The sequence below is a fragment of the Dunckerocampus dactyliophorus genome, chromosome 10 (assembly GCF_027744805.1).
Source record: "Dunckerocampus dactyliophorus isolate RoL2022-P2 chromosome 10, RoL_Ddac_1.1, whole genome shotgun sequence".
NCBI lineage: Eukaryota > Metazoa > Chordata > Actinopteri > Syngnathiformes > Syngnathidae > Dunckerocampus > Dunckerocampus dactyliophorus.
The window spans coordinates 19,074,106-19,092,503 of record NC_072828.1 but is presented as its reverse complement, the minus strand read 5'-3'; the positions used below and the strand labels follow the sequence as shown (position 1 = coordinate 19,092,503).

General features: G+C 38.6%; 1 protein-coding gene across 1 annotated transcript; it reads left to right on the top strand.

The window, feature by feature from the left end:
• Positions 1–241: 241 nt before the first annotated feature.
• uchl5 (ubiquitin carboxyl-terminal hydrolase L5) lies at positions 242–14,678 on the top strand. Its single transcript, XM_054790543.1, has 11 exons — positions 242–448; positions 851–914; positions 991–1,096; positions 4,141–4,266; positions 4,578–4,639; positions 5,967–6,097; positions 8,096–8,159; positions 8,906–9,008; positions 11,866–11,979; positions 13,540–13,638; positions 14,314–14,678. The coding sequence occupies exons 1-11, from the start codon at positions 373–375 to the stop codon at positions 14,356–14,358; spliced, it is 990 nt and encodes a 329-aa protein (XP_054646518.1). The 5' UTR covers positions 242–372; the 3' UTR covers positions 14,359–14,678.
• The last annotated feature ends 3,720 nt before the right edge of the window (positions 14,679–18,398 follow it).

The window sequence follows — 18,398 nt, the reverse complement described above, 5'->3', positions numbered from 1 at the left end:
TTTGTGAGCTGTTTTTCAAAATTAGTGCTGATAGAGTAGTCATACAAAATGTAGCCTAGTGGGTCGACCTTTCACTTTTAATTTAGTTGATTACTCTGTAGCTTTTTGGGTCTTGTGTCAAACATTCACTATCAGTCCAATTTTTTTCATTGTGGGAATAACTTCAACAGCGGAAAACAGACGCGACCGATTAGACATAGGAAACGGCCAAGACAGGTTCTTGTTAGGCTGTGTACGCCGTGCAGTAAAACAAGCGCACCCGCATCGCACTGGTTCCCTCCTGTGTAGTCTGTGACATTAGCTTGACTGTGTAAGCTAGGTTTGCATTCAATAAATGCGCCTTGTACGCTTGAGTAAATAACATTAGAAATAATGGCTGGAAGTGCGGGAGAGTGGTGTCTTATGGAGAGTGATCCCGGAGTATTTACGGAGCTGATAAAAGGATTTGGTGAGTGTTTCTGAGCTAAACTGAACGAACAATTTTATCGTAATATAGCTGTCTATTAGCCTGCTGCACTTGAGCTAATGGCAACATCAAAATTACCTGTGCGTTTTGCTGAACGACTGCATGAATGAAACCTACTTACAAGCAATACAGTCGGTCCAGTTGCGTATGCATGATATTTTTCTGCAAAGTTTGACGGGTCTGATCAGAATTCATAAAATAGGCAAGCTAATTTGCTAGCATTACTCAGCGTTCAAAACAACGGCGAGTGAAAACCAGCCTACTCTAATGAACCATACATTTCATCACTGCTCAGTTTTTAAACAGATAAGGCATACACGCGTCTATATCCATCTATATTCCCTGTAAGATTCGAATTTCCGATGCTTTTGTTACATTTCTTAGGCTGCAAAGGTGCCCAAGTTGAAGAGATATGGAGTATGGAGCCAGAGAACTTTGACAACCTGAAGTACGTTCAATCAGTGTGTGTCACTCTGTTGTGCACTTTGATTGGTGCGTCGTTTAATTTACATATCCTCTTCCAGGCCTGTCCATGGGTTGATTTTCCTGTTTAAGTGGCAAGCAGGAGAAGAGCCAGCAGGATCAATTGTACAGGATTCAAGACTTGACCATCTCTTTTTTGCAAAACAGGTACATACAACAACAAGAGTCTGTCTTCATGGTAGCACTCATTAGACCAAATGAATCTTTAATTTTTGTGTGACATGAACACTACGTTAAATTAGTAAATAAAATTGAAAAACACAATGTCATAATACCTTGGTGAAAAATGATCTCACACCCCCGGTGCAGATATACCGAAGTGTCAAGTATGTAAAAGGTTCTCAGTAACCAAACCAGCACAATCTTATACAGTGGAACCTCAGTTAGCATCCGCCCCGCTTGTGTGTTTTTTGGTTAACATCGAAAATTTACTCCCATCATTTTGCCTCAGTCTGTGTACGTTTTTTGGTTAGTGTACAATATAACACTTGCCGCGTTATTTATACACTGCGTGTCCAACTATGTTCTCGATGTGTTTTTATCACAAAGCGTACTTGTTAGCATTCTTAGCTTGCTAACAGAATGGAAACCGTAAACGGAAGTCAGCTATGTCACCCGTCTATGATATCAGCAGCGGTTGACTGTCAAAAATATTAACACAAAACCATTTTTATAGTTTTGCAGTTATAGTTTTACATGCGTAAAACAATTCTAAATGCATATAAATGATGAACAAAAGGAATAAATGAGCATTTAAGGTTACTTTTACCTTCATTGAAGAAGTGAGAGAACACCTTCCTTTTCAACGCCACCTTCCTGTTTTGTCATGAGTTATTTCTTGAATTCAGTAGTGTTTTTCACCTTTGTTATGAAAATGCTGGCATGTAACTTTCTTTTGCTTTATTTGGGGTTATTGAGGTGAGAAACTATTGACTGTGTTGATCTCACTGCTACATCGTGTCAGTGGGAACAGTCATGTCAAGAATGACATTTTCAATGAATGTATAAGTAACCTTAAATATTCATTTCTACCTTTCATTCATCATTTTTATGTATTTAGAATTGTTTTATGCAAGTAAACCCATAATTGCAAAACAATAAAAATGTGGTTTTGGCTTTCTGGAACAGATTAATTAGTTTTACATTATTTCTGATGGGAAAAATTTATTTGGTTTTCAGTTATGAGTCGGACTTTCTGGAGTGAATTAATGACGCTAACCAAGGTTCCATTGTATTTTTGTAGATGCATTAGGCTGGGCGATATATAGATATTTTAAATATATCCATATTTACTTTAAGCACGATATCAAAAACAACCATATAATTCATATCGATATAGACTGGATTTGCGGTCTATCTCCCTCATCTCTAGGCACTGTGTGTGAGCTCCTCAGGGAGGAGGGTTGGAGCAGAAGCTCGGCTGCCCAGTCGAAGCGACAGCGTCTGTGGTGGAATAATTAGTCAGAATGTGGCCCTAATACTCCTTCATAGCTCAGTAATTTGGAGGTACTTCAACTTCAGAGCATAAAAAAAAAAAATCACACTGCTAAAGATATGGTCGCTGTTGCAATAAGTGGAAAAAACGGGTTTAAAAACTTGCTGAAAACAATGGACTCGCCATGTCCAGCTAGCTTCGCAGTCACAATTATTTAGCACGACAAGCTCTACCACAAATGTAAAAGGAAGTCAAACAGTTGCTAAGCCTGATGCAGTTGACAGGCTGGTGTTCCTGGCACAAAATAAGGACATGCTTGTGTCTTCTAAGAATGTTTACCTAAAAATACTACTGTTCAATTTAAAGTATTTTTGAATGTTGACATTTTAAAGTTTCCTCTTAAACCGGGCACTCCTTCATATTTTGTTCTTTTGTGCTTTTTTATCTGAGGATTTGACCATAGCTAATGGTTTGTTATAAAAAAGATTATTTTTGACTTTTTCTATATTTATTTCAAAAAGAGAATGACCTACTTTATTTTAGCGGGTATTTTTAGATCAGATTTGTTTTAATGTGCATCTTTCATGAAGCTTTAAACCTTTAAAAAAACATCCTCATGTTAAGTATTTATTTTAACAACTTCATACGCAAATTTGGCTTTGATTTTGTCTGAACTCACTTTGCAGGACAGAATTACATAAATAATGCGGGAAATATCAGGATATATATCGATATTCAACCTAAATATGTCAGGATACGAGTTTTGGTCCATATCACCCGGCCCTAAGATGGATCAAATTTTGCTTATGAAATTATTATTAAAAAAAAAAATAAAATAAAATAATTGATCGTGCTACTTAATTGATCCAAATCTGATGAATTCCAATTCAACATGTAATTCGAAATATGTATTTTTAATCTATTTTCTATTTCTGATGCAAATAGTAGTAGGCGGTTACAAAAATCTGATTGGCTACATTCCGATTCCTGTGAATATCCCCGTGTAGTATATACAGCAGGTGTACTTTTTCCACCGAGGCTGCATACAGAAAAAGTAAAGGATACAGGGGCCACTTAGATATATTTTGTACATTAGTCGCGGGGGTATGCTAGAGCCTATCCCAGCTGACTACGGGCGACAGGCGGGGTACACCCTGGACTGGTCGCCAGCCAATCGCAGGACACATATAGACAAACAATCATTCATACTCACATTCATACCTATGGACAATTTAGAGTCGTCAATTAACCAAACATGCATGTTTTTGGAATGTGGGAGGAAACCGGAGTAATATAGTAGATATAATCGGAGAAATTTTGAAAGTCCGCAATAGAGTGAGGGCGCGATGTGTGATCCACAATGTAGCGTGGGACGACTATAGGTCAATATATGCTAAGCTATCTGAACAAAACATCAGCGTCTTAGCTTTGTTATAGGCAACAAAGCAAATTAGTGTAATATCTAATAATATAGTTCATTAATAATTAATTTTATTTTTAGATTATGCAGAGGGCCAAAAAAAAAAATAAACGCCACGGCCCAGAATACCTCCCCCAGGCCACACTTTGGCCACCACTGGTATATAAGGAACCTACAGTGCAATAACAAATTGGAACAGCATTCCATTAGTATTTAATTAAATCCTATCTAAACTTCCTGTGCTGCTTCACATAATGATCATTAGGCTGTGTAGGGACTGATAGATATCTGTTCTCACCCTTTTAATGGAAATTTATTTTACCTCTGTGATTTCAGGTCATTAACAACGCTTGTGCCACCCAGGCAATTGTCAGCGTTTTGCTCAACTGCTCCCATCCCGACATGCTGCTTGGAGACACGCTCGCTGAGTTCAGAGAGTTTTCACAGAGTTTTGATGCTGCAGTATGTTTATTCCTATTCTATATTAATATAACTCGAGGATTCCCAATTGGGGATTTGGATGGCTTTTGCCATACTATTCAATAAAACACAATTTTCTTTGTAGTAATAGCCAAGTGGTGATTAAATCAATATACTTGTAGACCTCCGCACCTGAAATCAGTGATGCAGCATATTTTCTTGTCAAGTACTTATAAAATGCTTTAATTAATGGCTTAGTTATTAGAAAGCCAGAAACCTGTTTTTTATTTAAAGTTTATTAATAAATATATTGCACAGCCCTTTCTAACATGATATTCATGTTTGCCCCTCAGATGAAAGGTTTGGCTCTAAGCAACTCAGAAGTTATCAGACAAGTTCACAACAGCTTTGCCAGGTAACTTCCTGCTTATGTATTAGATGGAACAGTGTATTTTTGATTGACTTAGTTTGTAAATCTACTATGTTATTTGCCAGCATCATTTTAGATGGTGGGTACAGAGGTTATGTTTGTGATTGGGTTTTGGTGTGAAATCTCATTAACTACATACCTTCAATAATTGGGTTGGCAGTAGCTAATTTTGGAAGGTTTTGGCTTTCAGAAGGTCACAGTTTGAGTCCCACTGCGGTAGGCTTGTCACAATAATGGAAATATCGATTTATCGAACGATAAAGAAAAAACAGGTCGATAACTATGAGTCGATAAATTGACATTTACGTGTATGTGTGTCTACTCCATCTGTGATACACAAGCTGGATGACAAGAGGGTTCACTCTGCATGTGTCTGTGTTCATTGGCTTCATATGAAATGAGCACTGAAGAGACCGAGCATCTTCTCAGCTAGCCTATTAAGGCTCTTTGTCCCAGTAGTTGATGCGGGGGCTACGTACACAGAGTGCGAGCAGTTATCTAGCAGACGCAATTATGAATGAAGGCACAAAAGTAATCGTTTGTAAGCCAAATGCCACAGTTCCAGTGTGGATGTGAAGAAAAACCTTCTTCCCAACAGTCAACGCTTACTGAGGCGTTTGATCGGCAGAGTAAATATTAAACGAAACATCACAAAATGATGTGCGTTCATTGTCACGCGCTATATTTCTAAAGAAATGCAACCTTTCAATATGGTCGAAACGCCAACATCTGAAAAGCCAACAGTAGCAATTGCCTGGGAGATTTCAGCAACATTTAATTTTAGCTCACTGTCTAGTCTGTTTTTATCCTCCTATTGCGTTGCTGTGTGTCGTTCTTTTGACACCATGAGTAGGATTGGTCCCGTGATTAGTCAGTGTTCTAGTAGGCGGCTTCTGTACCTCAGGTACAGGATGCTTGGGTGCCATCTAGTGGCACAAATGTGACATGACAAAATCATCATTGAATAAACCAAATGATATGGTTTAAAAAAAAAAAAAAAAAAGGTAGAAATTATCGTCGATAAATTTTAGCACAGTTATTGACCAGCAAAATGTGTTATCGTGTCAGGTCTACGTTGCGGGCATATTGTTGAAGAGATCCGAGTCTGCTTCCAGATGATCGAGACCCACAGTCTCAGTGTCAGCATAACCCTGTTTGTGTACCCTTTCACTCTGACATCTCTCCTTGGCTACAACAAAGTATACACAGAGTGAAAACTGAATTCCCCCGCAGGGATAAAAGTTTGTCTGGTAGAAAAAATGTTATTGTTGGTATTTACTGAATAAATATTTTCCCTTTTTTGTATTTGCAGGCAACAAATGTTTGAGTTTGATGCAAAGTCCTCTGCAAAGGACGAGGATGCATTTCACTTTGTGAGTTATGTTCCTGTAAATGGTCGACTTTATGAGTTGGATGGACTTCGAGAAGGACCAATTGACCTCGGTAAGCATGCAAACATAATTTTGTTGGACATAAAGATGTCCTCACCGGGGGAGGGGGATAATGCAAAAGTGGCTCAACATACCCAGGCTTTGTGCTCGAGACGCAGCTCAACAAAAGCTAAATTAAAGAGTTAAATGGTACCGCGACGGCAGTTATCAACTTACTTTGTCAAGTTCGGTTCTCGTCTTTATGCTCAGTGCGTTTTCACATAAAAGGGGGTGTATTATTTCATATTATTCCACTTAGGCTAAAAAATGGTGCTATCCCGGCCGGTGTATTTTACACAAAACAGGTAAGTAACAGTTACGGAGCATTATGAGGAGTTCAAAAAGATTAGCACTGCCAAAAAGCAACACTGTTGCCGTCAATAGAGCGAGGGAGGGCAACAACTGTTTTTTTAATTTTTAAATGATGTCTATATTGTTTTATAATAGAATGTGTGTGTTTTGAGTAGTGATAACGTGACCTCCCGCTGCTTCAACCTCTGCAGCAATACTGGCAGTCCTCGTGTATTTTCTTTTCTTTTTTCTTATTTTTCTTTCTTGTTTTTTTTAAAGCCAACTTCTGAAGATGCACTCTTTTTCTGAGTTCAACCAGAAAATCCGCTATATGAGATCGGCCACCGTTCTGTTGGTCAGGGTGTTTGGATGTTACCAATCTTCTTATAGCTTAGGATCTAAACACTACTAATTCTATTTTGCAAATCCTCCTTGCTCTTTTCTATGTTGAATATCCATTGGCTGATATGACAGAATTGTCTATAAAGCACCACATTTACCATAATTTCCGCTGTGTAAGACGCACCGGTGTTTAAGCCACACATGTCCACGTCATAAAGACACAGGTAGCTCTTTATTTGGCAGAAGTCAATCCTGAGCTATGAGAAAACTCACAACGACCTTATCAAAATCGGAGGAGGTCATTACTCAATGTAACAGTCTCACGGTGTCATCTTAGAAAAAAAAAACAAAAAAAAACGCTAAAATCATCACACAGCAACTTAATACTTAAAAGGTAGGTAAGAAATATACAAGTACCAATATAAGTTTAGAATATAAAAACAACTATTTTAACGATTTCCCATAATGCATTTATTCCCAGCAAAGCATTTCATTGGCCATGGCTGCCAGGGCGCTGCAATGATTCATTGAGCTGCTTCTGTCCACCAGAGGGAGCCTCCCTCAGGTGGACAGTTTTCTCATAGCTCATGATTGACTCCTGCTAACGAAAGAGCTACTCTTTCCTCACTGACTCACGATTAGTAGTAGTTCTGAAGTAAACAGATGTCACAAGATTAGAACATGGCCATAAATTAGCCGTACCGCTGTATAAGCCACAGGGTTCAAAGTTTAAGAAAAACGTTGCGGTTATACACCGGAAATTATGGTAACTAAAAACCGGGTAATCCATCATACACATTTGTATAGTCCAGTCAGGTCAGGTCAGGTGAGGTGTACTCACTTGTGTTGCCAGCTGTGTAGACAATAATGGCTGTGTTGTTATTTTCTGAGGTCAGTAAATGTACACCGCTATATAAGCTGTACACCAACTACTTTCAGTTCTATCCTTCTATGGTATTTCTATGGTATTTAATAAAGTGGTTGCTTAAGTTTTGGGGTGTACACATTTTAGACTGCTGCAATTGGCTGGCGACCAGTCCAGGGTGTACCCCGCCTCTCGCCCAAAGTCAGTCACAAAAAAAAAAAAAAAAACAAAGTCAGTTGGGATAGGCTCCAGCATACCCGCGACCCTAGTGAGGATAAGTGGCATGGAAGATGGATGGATGGACATTTTAGACTGGATGTGTATATTTGGTGCTGTGTGGATTACAGAAAATCGCAAATAAATTGAAACTTGTGCAACCAATTTGTAAAAATAACTCAAATCATCAAAAAAATTGTCATTCATGCCCGTGAGTGTAAGTAAACCTCAGCTGTTTATGAACAACTTACAACTTCAATCTGATTTAATTGTTTCTGATTATTTTTTTTTCACCAGGTGTGTGCAACCAAGATGATTGGATCAGCGCTGTCCGACCAGTCATTGAAAAAAGAATACAAAAGTGAATGACTTTACTGTATTACTATATACTTTCATTCAATATAAATGATATGTGTGTGGCCATAAAAAAGTTGTACAGTAATCCCTCACCACTTCACACTTTGAATTTTGTGGCTTTTTTTGTAGTTGAATACGGCCTATTCATCTAAAAATATGTATATTTATGCTAGTTTTATCAAATTGTTGCCTAAACGGCAAATCTGCCTCACTAGACTTGATCGCCGCAACAGCAGGGTTTTATAGCAGGTTCCAATTAACTCACAACGGGCAAACTAAGCCATAACACCGGCTACTGTGTCAGCTTTAAACCCCCACCCAACACACACACGCATACACTGTGCTCCCCGATCAATGGAACTGTCTAAAATGGCTTATTTTCTCTTATGTCTACTATATTGATTAATATGAGTGTAAAGGTGACTATAGGGGTGTTATTTCATGTCTAGATGTCTCCAATAATGTTAAAAAATGTAATTTAGAAGGTTGTAAACCTGTGAAAATATTTGATTTTTAAATAACGCATCCTACGTCACTTGTACATAATCAGGTCTGGAACAAATTAACTGCGAAAAAAGAGGGATTACTGTATAATCTTCTAATTATTGCCGATTGATTGATTGATGCTGAACAATATTTCATATTACATTAAATGTACATTTCCTTCAACCATTTATTTAATTAATTGGTATTGTTTAATGTGACACTATTACATTTTCCTTTGAGTAACTGAGAGGGCTTTCTTTTCAGGTACAGTGAAGGAGAGATTCGTTTCAACCTAATGGCCATCGTGTCAGACCGAAAAATGATATATGAGAGGAAGATTGCAGAGCTTCAGACTCAGCTTACTGAGGTGAGAGAGCAAAACAGTTGGAGCTTGAAGAGAACGTAATTTTTTCAAACCGTTATATTTAGGTTTGCAACTCATGCTTATTTATTTAAATTAGGGATGCGCCGATCGATCGGCCACCGATTGATATCGGCCGATTTCCCTAAAAAAACACATGATCTGCGTATGGTAATTTCATTTTGAACATGCATACAAGTTACACCTGTAACACAACCGTTTACAGTTCCACATGTCCAAAAATGAGGAGGATTTAGCAAAGCTTATTTAATCCTACCCCTCATCCGTTTCACATCCGTTGCAATTCATTTGTTCACCTCCTGTTTTCCAAATGTAGTCTTTGCCAATTGTGAATACATAGGAAGGTGACAAGGCAATGACAGTCAAGGGATATACACTTACTGTTTAGCAGACTTAATGATAATGACAAATACATAATACCTGATAAAAGAGTTAACATCTGACAGAACAAGTTTGGTAATGAGTGAGACAATGTACTCACCAGAAATGAAGAGTTGGCGGTCAACGTAAGAGCGATTAGACTTGGCATTGTATGTATTGTATGTATCGTCCTTGTACTGTTTCTTCATATCGCTCATTTCAGTGCATTGTTTGAGTTCCTTATTCAGTCTGTTCCATAGTTGATTCCATATACTGAAATGCTGAAGGTTTTTAACGTTGTCCGTGCATTTAAGTGTTTCAAGTAAAATTTTTTCCCTAAGGTCATGTTTCTCCTCTCTTGTTGAAGTATTGTTTTACGTTTTTGGGCAATAGGTTATTGTTTGCTTTTTGATAATTGTAGCTGTTTGAAAGTTTACCAAGTCGGCAAATTTGAATAATTGTGATTTTAGGAATAAAGGGTTTGGATGTTCTCTAGAAGAGGCATTATGGATTAGCCTAACTGCCCTTTTTTGTAGCATTGTTAGTGAGTGAAGTGTACCTACTGTATATAGTTATTCCCCCATATCTCCACACAATAAGTTAGATATGGTAATATCGGTATTTACAAGGAATACAATACAATAGAGTGTATAGAGTGATTTTTAATCCAGACCAAATTTAGCTTTTAGTATTGAGGTATTTCTTGCCACTTTATGTTGTATATTTTTAATGTGAGATTTCCAGTTCATATTATCATGCCGATAAACACGTTTAAAAGCCGATCACAAAACCCGATCGGCGTGCAGCAGCTAGTACTACACATCTGCTGTGTCACGTAGGGCTGCCAACAAAATGACGCATCTCACATTAAGCTTGACACCGGCTACACCAATTGATGCCAGCGTGTTACCAAACCTATCTTCGGTCGGATATTCTTGCATCTTTGTTTACACGGTATGCCTAGCTGTCACTGGCTGTACTCTGCATTGGCGGCGACTAGCTAGCCAGCGTTATCCGCCTAGCTTCTGGTCTTCAGACTTCAAATGTGACTTTTACCACAGTGACGTTTTGTTTTTAAAACAAACAAGCAATGCGGTTAGGTCGGATCTTGTTTTTGTCCCACGGGGAAGTCACAAGTGGATATTATGTTCATGGGGTACGTACTAACTTTTTCAAGTGTCACTGAACAACGTTACTTATACTAATTGTTATACTAATTATGTATTGTCCTCAAAACACTATTTATGTGTGGTTGTTTAATGAACACTGAATGACATACTGTCTCTAGCCTTATGATGTTGACACCATCACGGGACTTCTAGCTCACAGGCTGATTTTTAGTAACTCACAAAGGGTCAAAGAATATTTGCTTCAACTCTTACTAGTTTTTGTTGAATTCAGATTTTATGCATTTTTATATAATGACGAATGAGCACAAAAAGCATAAAGTCGATGCCACGCTGTTTGAGTGGAGATCTGCTTGGTAAATAAAGTACTGTACAATTTAAATGTTGCACTCATAAATAAAACCCATATAGCTGGCAGCTCTAACAGTGATGAAAGTTGGAGACCCCTGCAACCTGGACACTGAATTTATTCTGTTTTAAGTTGAGCAGGACAGATTTCCAGTTATTGAACAGTTTATTTCCCATGTATTTGTAGTACCCCAAAACAGGCATCAAAGCAAATTCAGGTTTGTGTCAAATAGTACAAAAATGGTTTCCCACAAATAGAGGGCCAGGGGCCCTTGGAATTGTGTATCAATTATAATATTTCAATTTATTTATGATGAATGGTATGTACAGTTAATCCATATGATCGGTATCGGCCAATCTCACTCATGGATTATCGGAATCACAGCATAAAACCCTGATCGGTGCATCCCTAATTTAAATCATTAATCCCCCCCAAATCCAGTCAATAATTGCAAAATGCCATTTTTTGCTGCCAAATGTCAATTTCGTTCAATGTGACATTGAACAAAATATTCCACACGAGGTGGCTCGGTCACTCTGCTCTTAAAATTGTTGTTTAACTAACCTTTTTCTGGTAATGGAAATGTTTAATCTGGTGTAATTCATAGTCAGTATCGCCACTGGGTGTTGTCTGAAATGTTCTCTGTTTCTGTCATACACAATCTCATCTTGCTTAGTCATGCTGACGACAATCAATACATGCGATGTGAAAGCCTCAAGCACTGAACGTCAGCAGAAACAGTTTTTAGCTTCTACTGCTTTCAGTCAACCTAGAGTGAAGAAATGCAGGACAGGTTTTTTTTTTATCGTATGTTTGCTCTGACGCAAAGCAGTTTTATAGTACCGAGCAGATGAGGTCATATTTTGGCCTCTTTCACTTGAGTTTTACATTGCGCTTCCTTGTAGGACAGGTGTAAGAAGACAAGTTATTGAACCAGCATTGTAATCACGAAGAACTTCATCTAATCTTGATAGGTATAAACCTCTTCTTTTTTTTTGCTTTCCAGGATGAGCCAATGGACACAGATCAGAGCAGCACCTTTCTAAGCTCCATTCAGTCAGAGATTGCCAAGTACCAGCTTCTTATTGAGGAGGAAAATCAGAAACTTAAAAGATATAAGGTTGGTACCAAAGTATTTGATCCTCTGCTGATTTGATAAGTTTACTGCCTTACAAAGCTATGGGCAGTCCACAATTGTTAAGGTAGGGTTATTGTAACCAAGAGAAACAGAATGTAAAACAAAATAAAAAAGCCAGGGCTGTCAAATAGTAACATGTGTGATCTGATTCATTGTAGTTTAGAAATTGTCATTAATCACCATTTGCAAATATGTCTGAAATTTGTCCAGTTTCACTTCACTAATATCATTGTTTTTCAAAAAATATTTAATTCATAAATGATTGCTGTTTCGAGGTTGACTATGGCCTATTATTAGTCAGATATTGAAAGACAAGTTATATGTGTATAGTATTCTGGTCACTAGGCATCAGTAATGTTATGAGACATGATGTTGGATTACATTACTTTTCACACTGCATGGAGACTGGCTCCTGAGCCAGCAGAGCCGATATGCCATAGCTGAGATTGAATGAATGGGGAAAAAAAGGTCCTCCTCTCATTCCGTGTGGAAGTGGTAATTTTCTGACTTCTTTATCTTTCTTCCCCACTCAGTTTGAAATACGTTCTTAAGTTTAGAATAAGTAAATTGGAGAGGCTAACTAGTTAGTTCGGTAGCTTGCTATGCTAGTGGCAGATAGCGTCCCTGCAGTGATCCCTTAGCCTGCGCAATGTGATGTAAAGAATAATACTGTCGTGTGAAGATGACTAGTGGGGTGCTATGGCATGTCTACAAACAGGGCTGTAATAACATTAAAACCCGTATTTAGAAAATCGTGAACATTTTCTGTGCTTTAACTACAAAAATATACAGAAATCCACTAATCGCGGTCGACTTGGCATTGTAATTCAAGGGGGAACAGCATCTGTGAAACCAACCAACCAACATGTACACTCGTTTTGTTTTTTTTTTCTTTTTTCAGTGCATGTATTTTGACCTTTAGTGCACTTGTATGCCTCACGGCTCTCAAGTACACAATTTGTTTAATTTCGCAGGTTTCAGGTTCTTTGTTCAGTCTCTGCTCCCAACGTGACATGCACCTCCAAAAAATGCTCAATCTGACCGGTAAGGCCATGATTGGTAGGCTTGTAGAACATTATTTCCTGGCTGTATACGACTCGTTCAGTTGGGACAGCCTACCTCCGTGAATGACTTCTCCTCTGATTTCGGATCTACCGACTGTTGTGACGCATCAGTTAGTTCCAGCTGCAGTAACACTCCCTTTTGCTCTTTAGTAACCATTGTTTGCTCACGAGGGGAAGCTAAAAAGATAGTCGACAAGATATGTGGTCGTTCACAGAGGTGACATCACATCCCTTGCTCAAATGGTGCTTTTCTGGATTTGTTTTACATCTGTCTCTTAGTTTTAATCAAGCTGCCTTAAAAATTCTGGACTGTTCCTATCTTTGTAAGGAGAAACGTATTTTCCCCAGATGTATGTTTGATCACAAATAAAATTGAGGAAATCTGCCTTACCGCAGAGGTTTGATTTTGTTGTGTTTACGACCGTTGATTTTGTATTATCACCTGCCTTTCCCCCTGGATTCCTGTTTATTCTTACAGATTGAAAACATTCGAAGAAAGCACAACTATCTTCCCTTCATTATGGAGTTATTGAAGACACTGGCAGAGCACCAGCAGTTAATACCTTTGGTGGAGAAGGTGAATGTTGTTTCACAGACTTTTCAACACATTCTCATTGTTAACATTTTTAAAACAATATATTATTGGAAGAACACTCATAGAATTGGTTATTGACACAGTTTTGAAGATTCAAGATTCAAGAGAGTTTTATTGTCATATGCCTAGTAAAACAGCAGTTATACTATGCAATGAAAATCTTATTCTGTTCATTCTCCCAAGAAAAGAAAGAAAACAAATGAAAGAATAAGAACATAAGAAACATAAACACATAAACATATATACCAATAAATTAAGCAACAACAACAGAAGAGACATTAATACAAGTAAATAATACAAATAAATAAATAAAGTGCTATGATTGTGTACGTGTGTTGCGTGCGGTGTGTGCGAGTGCTTCGTTGAGAAGCCTGATGGCCTGTGGGTAAAAGCTGTTTGCCAGCCTTGTGGTCCTGGACTTCAAACTCCTGTAGCGTCTGCCTGACGGTAGGAGTGTGAATAATGAGTGTTGTGGATGTGTGCTGTCCTTGATGAGGTTGTGTGTTCTGCGTAGGACTCTAGTTTTATAAAGTCCTACGCAGAAGGGATGTCAAAGAGAATTGATAATTGTGTTTTGGTGAATGGTGATTGAAGAAATATTTTTTTCATTCATGTTTAAACGAAGTGCGCTCACTGAAATGTTTTTTTTTTTACCAGGCGAAGGAGAAACAGAACGCCAAAAAAGCCCAGGAAGCCAAGTGATCATGGTCACACTTCAGAAAGACGCAACTTGTTACCTACCTACATACATACATACATACATACATACATACAGACACACACACACACACACACACACACTGGCCCTCATACACAGAGGCCCTACAGTCATGCTCTTGCCTGGGAGCCACATAGATTGTGTACATCTGCCATATACACATTTGCGGCACTTCTTCACTGTGTTATTGCATCCAGACATCCGAACTGTGTTGCAGGTGTAGCAGAGAGTGTTCATCAGCTTCCATGCATGATTGAAGAACATCTTTAAACTGTCTTATTTTCATAATAAAAGTGTCAATAAATTTGCTAATTGATGTGTGTTCATCAACGGATGGCCCAGTTTTTCCTAAGCGTTGCAAAGCTTTTTACACCCATCTATCAAGAATAGAGTTTTATCAGTCTTCACACCCCAATCACTTGAAGTGGTACCTGACTGCCACCTACTGGTTGAAGTTTCAACCAGTTCAAGTCCCCTTAATACTCTTGTAAGAAGTACTAGTAATGTAACGTGATATACTCAGTATGCCTGAGAACAGTGGTTCCCAATCTTTTCACAGTCACGTTCAGACATCTGACTAGAAGTCTTGTACCACCTACTGTATTTCTGCACACTTCAGAAACATAAACCACACAATGAAACATCTTTCAACTGCACTAATAGGCTATTCATTTAAAACGGAGAGCGTTTTAGAGGGGTAAGAAATCTTCTGGCAGGTTTGACATCTGTATGAATTTATTTGTATGTGTATTGAGTATTTAAGTGGTGGCAAGCTGTGGTAAGATGTGGTCTACTGCCATCTTTAACCCATAAACCAAGTGGACCACATGGAACACATTTCTAAAGTTTTTTTCAGAATAACACTTTGATTACCAAAGATCTGTGTTGTTGAATATTTGTTACATTGGGCGTTAGTGGTAAACATATTCCTTCTTTGAAAATAAGTAAACCTGACGTTTTTTACGAGTGATGGATGGACAAATGAAGTTTCATAAGCACTTGTGATATTTTTTGACCCCTCTATATTGCACTCTTGGTTTCAAGACGCCGTGGAATTTTTAAAAAATATCACAAGTGCTTCATGAAGCTTCATTTTCCCATCACTAGTTTTTACTGCTTGGCGCCACAGCTACAGACCTACAAACAAATTGTGCAAAAAAACTTAAACACTGAAGAGAAATGAAACTGTTGTATCATCAGCACCTTGTCCAAAACATTTTCTCAGTTCTTATGTCTGGTAAGTCTCTTCAGCCATTTAGCCTAAGTCAGATGGTAAGACTTGAAACCGTTTCGTTCCTCAGTGAAGCAAAGACGCACATCACATTTCTCACAGAGAGTGGTGGCTGCATTGACTTTGCAGAGTTTGCAGCAGCCATGTTTGTCACATTTCAAAGACCAATGTGCGACTTGGTCATTGCGAACATCATCTGGATCTCCAACACGAACCCTCTTGGGCAGCGGTGGTGGTAGAAATGTGGCATTGAGCGATGGGCGGCCTCTTTGTGCCTGCCAAAGAATGAGGCTAGTGGCAACCTCTGCCTGGAATCTGTAGCTTGCCAGTTTGATACATCCGTGTTGTCAATGAAATGCAGAGTTGCCAGCAGGTTCTGAAAACAATTACGTGATATGACGTCAGCTACCATGGGACACCCTGTGTCATTTTCCCAGTATGCACGATTTGCCGTCAGTTGGCAAAGACCCATGCACAGGTAGAGGCCAATCAGTATTTCCAGTTCTTTTACAGTGGTGTTAACATTGTTGTGATGTGGACATTTTTGTACACTCCTTTAGTAACTTAGCATTTCTGGTGTGATGAACTTTCTGAAGTACTCCAGAGGACTATGAAGGTTGTCTGGAGGTGGTCCTTTGAATGTACACTCAGGGGCTTCAAATGGTTTCTTTCTCCAAGAAAACAGTTTTTCCCTTGGACAGTTCTTTCTTCAGTTCCTTGTTTTTGGCTATGGACAGTTTCTTGCTTTTTTTCCTAGGACGGATGTATTTTGCTGCCCTGAATTCATTTGGTTGTGGTACATCATCTGGTGTACTTGATTCACGACTGTCCGAATGACCACACGTACTTGACTCGTCACTATCCCTGTCTTGACGATTGGGATTGTAAAGAGGGTCATCAGGGTCTTCATCTGTGCAATCATCACATCCCTCAAACTCACTATCATCTCCCAAAATGGCCTCCAGTGCATCATAAAGAGCGTAGCGTGTGTTCTTTCTCATACTACAAAAGAAATTGGAATAATAGAATATTTAATAACAAGAATAACACATTTAAATTTTTGTAGGATCGGCATAGGATAGTAAAAATGTGTTAACATTATGTACACATTTGCAAAAACGGTTTTAGAACACAAACCAAATACTTTCACATTATTTTGTGTTTCTAATTGTTCAGTACACTTTTAATTGACCAGCAGAACATATTTCATCTTAATATAATTGAAACAGCTAAATTAATTGGGTGAATTATTACCATTTTTGTTATTGTGACAAATGGGTCACATCAGGTTCTTCATTCTGATTTTAAGGCTAAAAACCCTATGTAACATGTATGTTACAGCAATATTTCTGTTACTTTTTTGACATTACTTTCTTCAACAGCTATGGTTAGACCAGGTTGAAAGTCATTTAGGACATGTTATCAAAGCATTGAACCTAAGAAATGTGTTTGAAATTACATGTAGTATCAAAAAACAGCTCTTTGAAATTAGCTGCTTCCTTGAAGTTTGCACACAGGCCAGACCTGCATTTTGGAGAGGTCACTTCCTGCTACAGTCACATGACTGTCACATGGTCATCACACTGGGATGTTTAGTATGTGTCGCTTAGGGACTTAACAAGTTAAAATCGGACATAAAGCTTTATAAGGAAGAGACTGGGACCTTCAAAGTGCTTGTTACACTTATGTCACCGTGGGTTCTTATGGGTTAATTAAACTCAAGTTTGCTGTGCTTTGCCCTGCAAAATGGAAATAATCAGTGCAATGCATCTAATGTTGCATGTAAACGTAATAATTATGAAAACAAAGGCACATGAAGTACAGAAATCAATAAGGAAATTAATTAAATACGAGGCGTATTACTGATCCAGATGGACGTATGAGCACGCATGGTATGAGATTATGCACCAAGCGAAAATGCATAATTATTAAACCCCACCTCTGTGAGCTCTCATTTAGCCCACCATGGAAATGATCTAGAAAAATCTTCAAGATTAAACACTTTTAATGCACAACATCGTTGTCAAACTTACTTATTTGTTCATCTAACACAACAATGACAACTTCATGCCCTCACCCGTTTTTCTGCACTGTACAACCGGCGGTGGCTGTTCACATGAGGCATTCCAACACTTTACGTAAATGTCAGTGTTCAGCGCTAACGTAGTAAAGCTGTTTTTTAATTTTTATTCACGTACCCGCTACAGCAATCTGCGTACTCGTAGGGGTACGCTTACCCCACTTTAGGAACATAGGCCTTGGAATATTTGCTTCGAATGCAGCTGGGATCAGGAACAGCCCACGTTACATGTCTGGGAGATAAAGTCAAAGAGCTCAGAGATGTGAGCGTTCACAAGTCTTTTTTTGCAATTCCAAGTCAATGCTCAAGTCTTTGGCCACAAGTCCAAGTTAAGTCTCAGGTCTTTGTGGGGTGAGACTTACCGGTAGTCAAGTCTCAAGTCTTCAAAAAATAAATCTCTCATGTCTCTTCTTCGCCATAGTACTATGGTTACCATGTCAAAAAGGATGGAATGGCATGCAGCTCGTCAGACGTTTAATACGCCAAAAAAAAAAAAAAGGATTGTTCACAAATCCCAAAACACGAGTCTGAAGTCTTTTGAGCACGCATCCAAGTCAAGTCTGAAGTTTCTCTGTGTGCGTTTTGAGTCCGAGTTGCAAACTCGAGTGCCCATCTCTGAAAGAGGCCAGACTGAGATGGTTTGGTCACGTGGGAAGGAGGCATAATAACTGTAGAAGACTTAGAGATGGGGCTGCCAGGGTGGAGAAGAGAAA

Coding starts and splice junctions, on each gene's coding strand:
- uchl5 (XM_054790543.1), top strand. CDS start 373: ATGGCTGGAAGTGCGGGAGAGTGGTGTCTTATGGAGAGTGATCCCGGA. Junction 915..990: donor GAGAACTTTGACAACCTGAA/GTACGTTCAATC, acceptor ATCCTCTTCCAG/GCCTGTCCATGGGTTGATTT. Junction 13,639..14,313: donor TAATACCTTTGGTGGAGAAG/GTGAATGTTGTT, acceptor TTTTTTTACCAG/GCGAAGGAGAAACAGAACGC.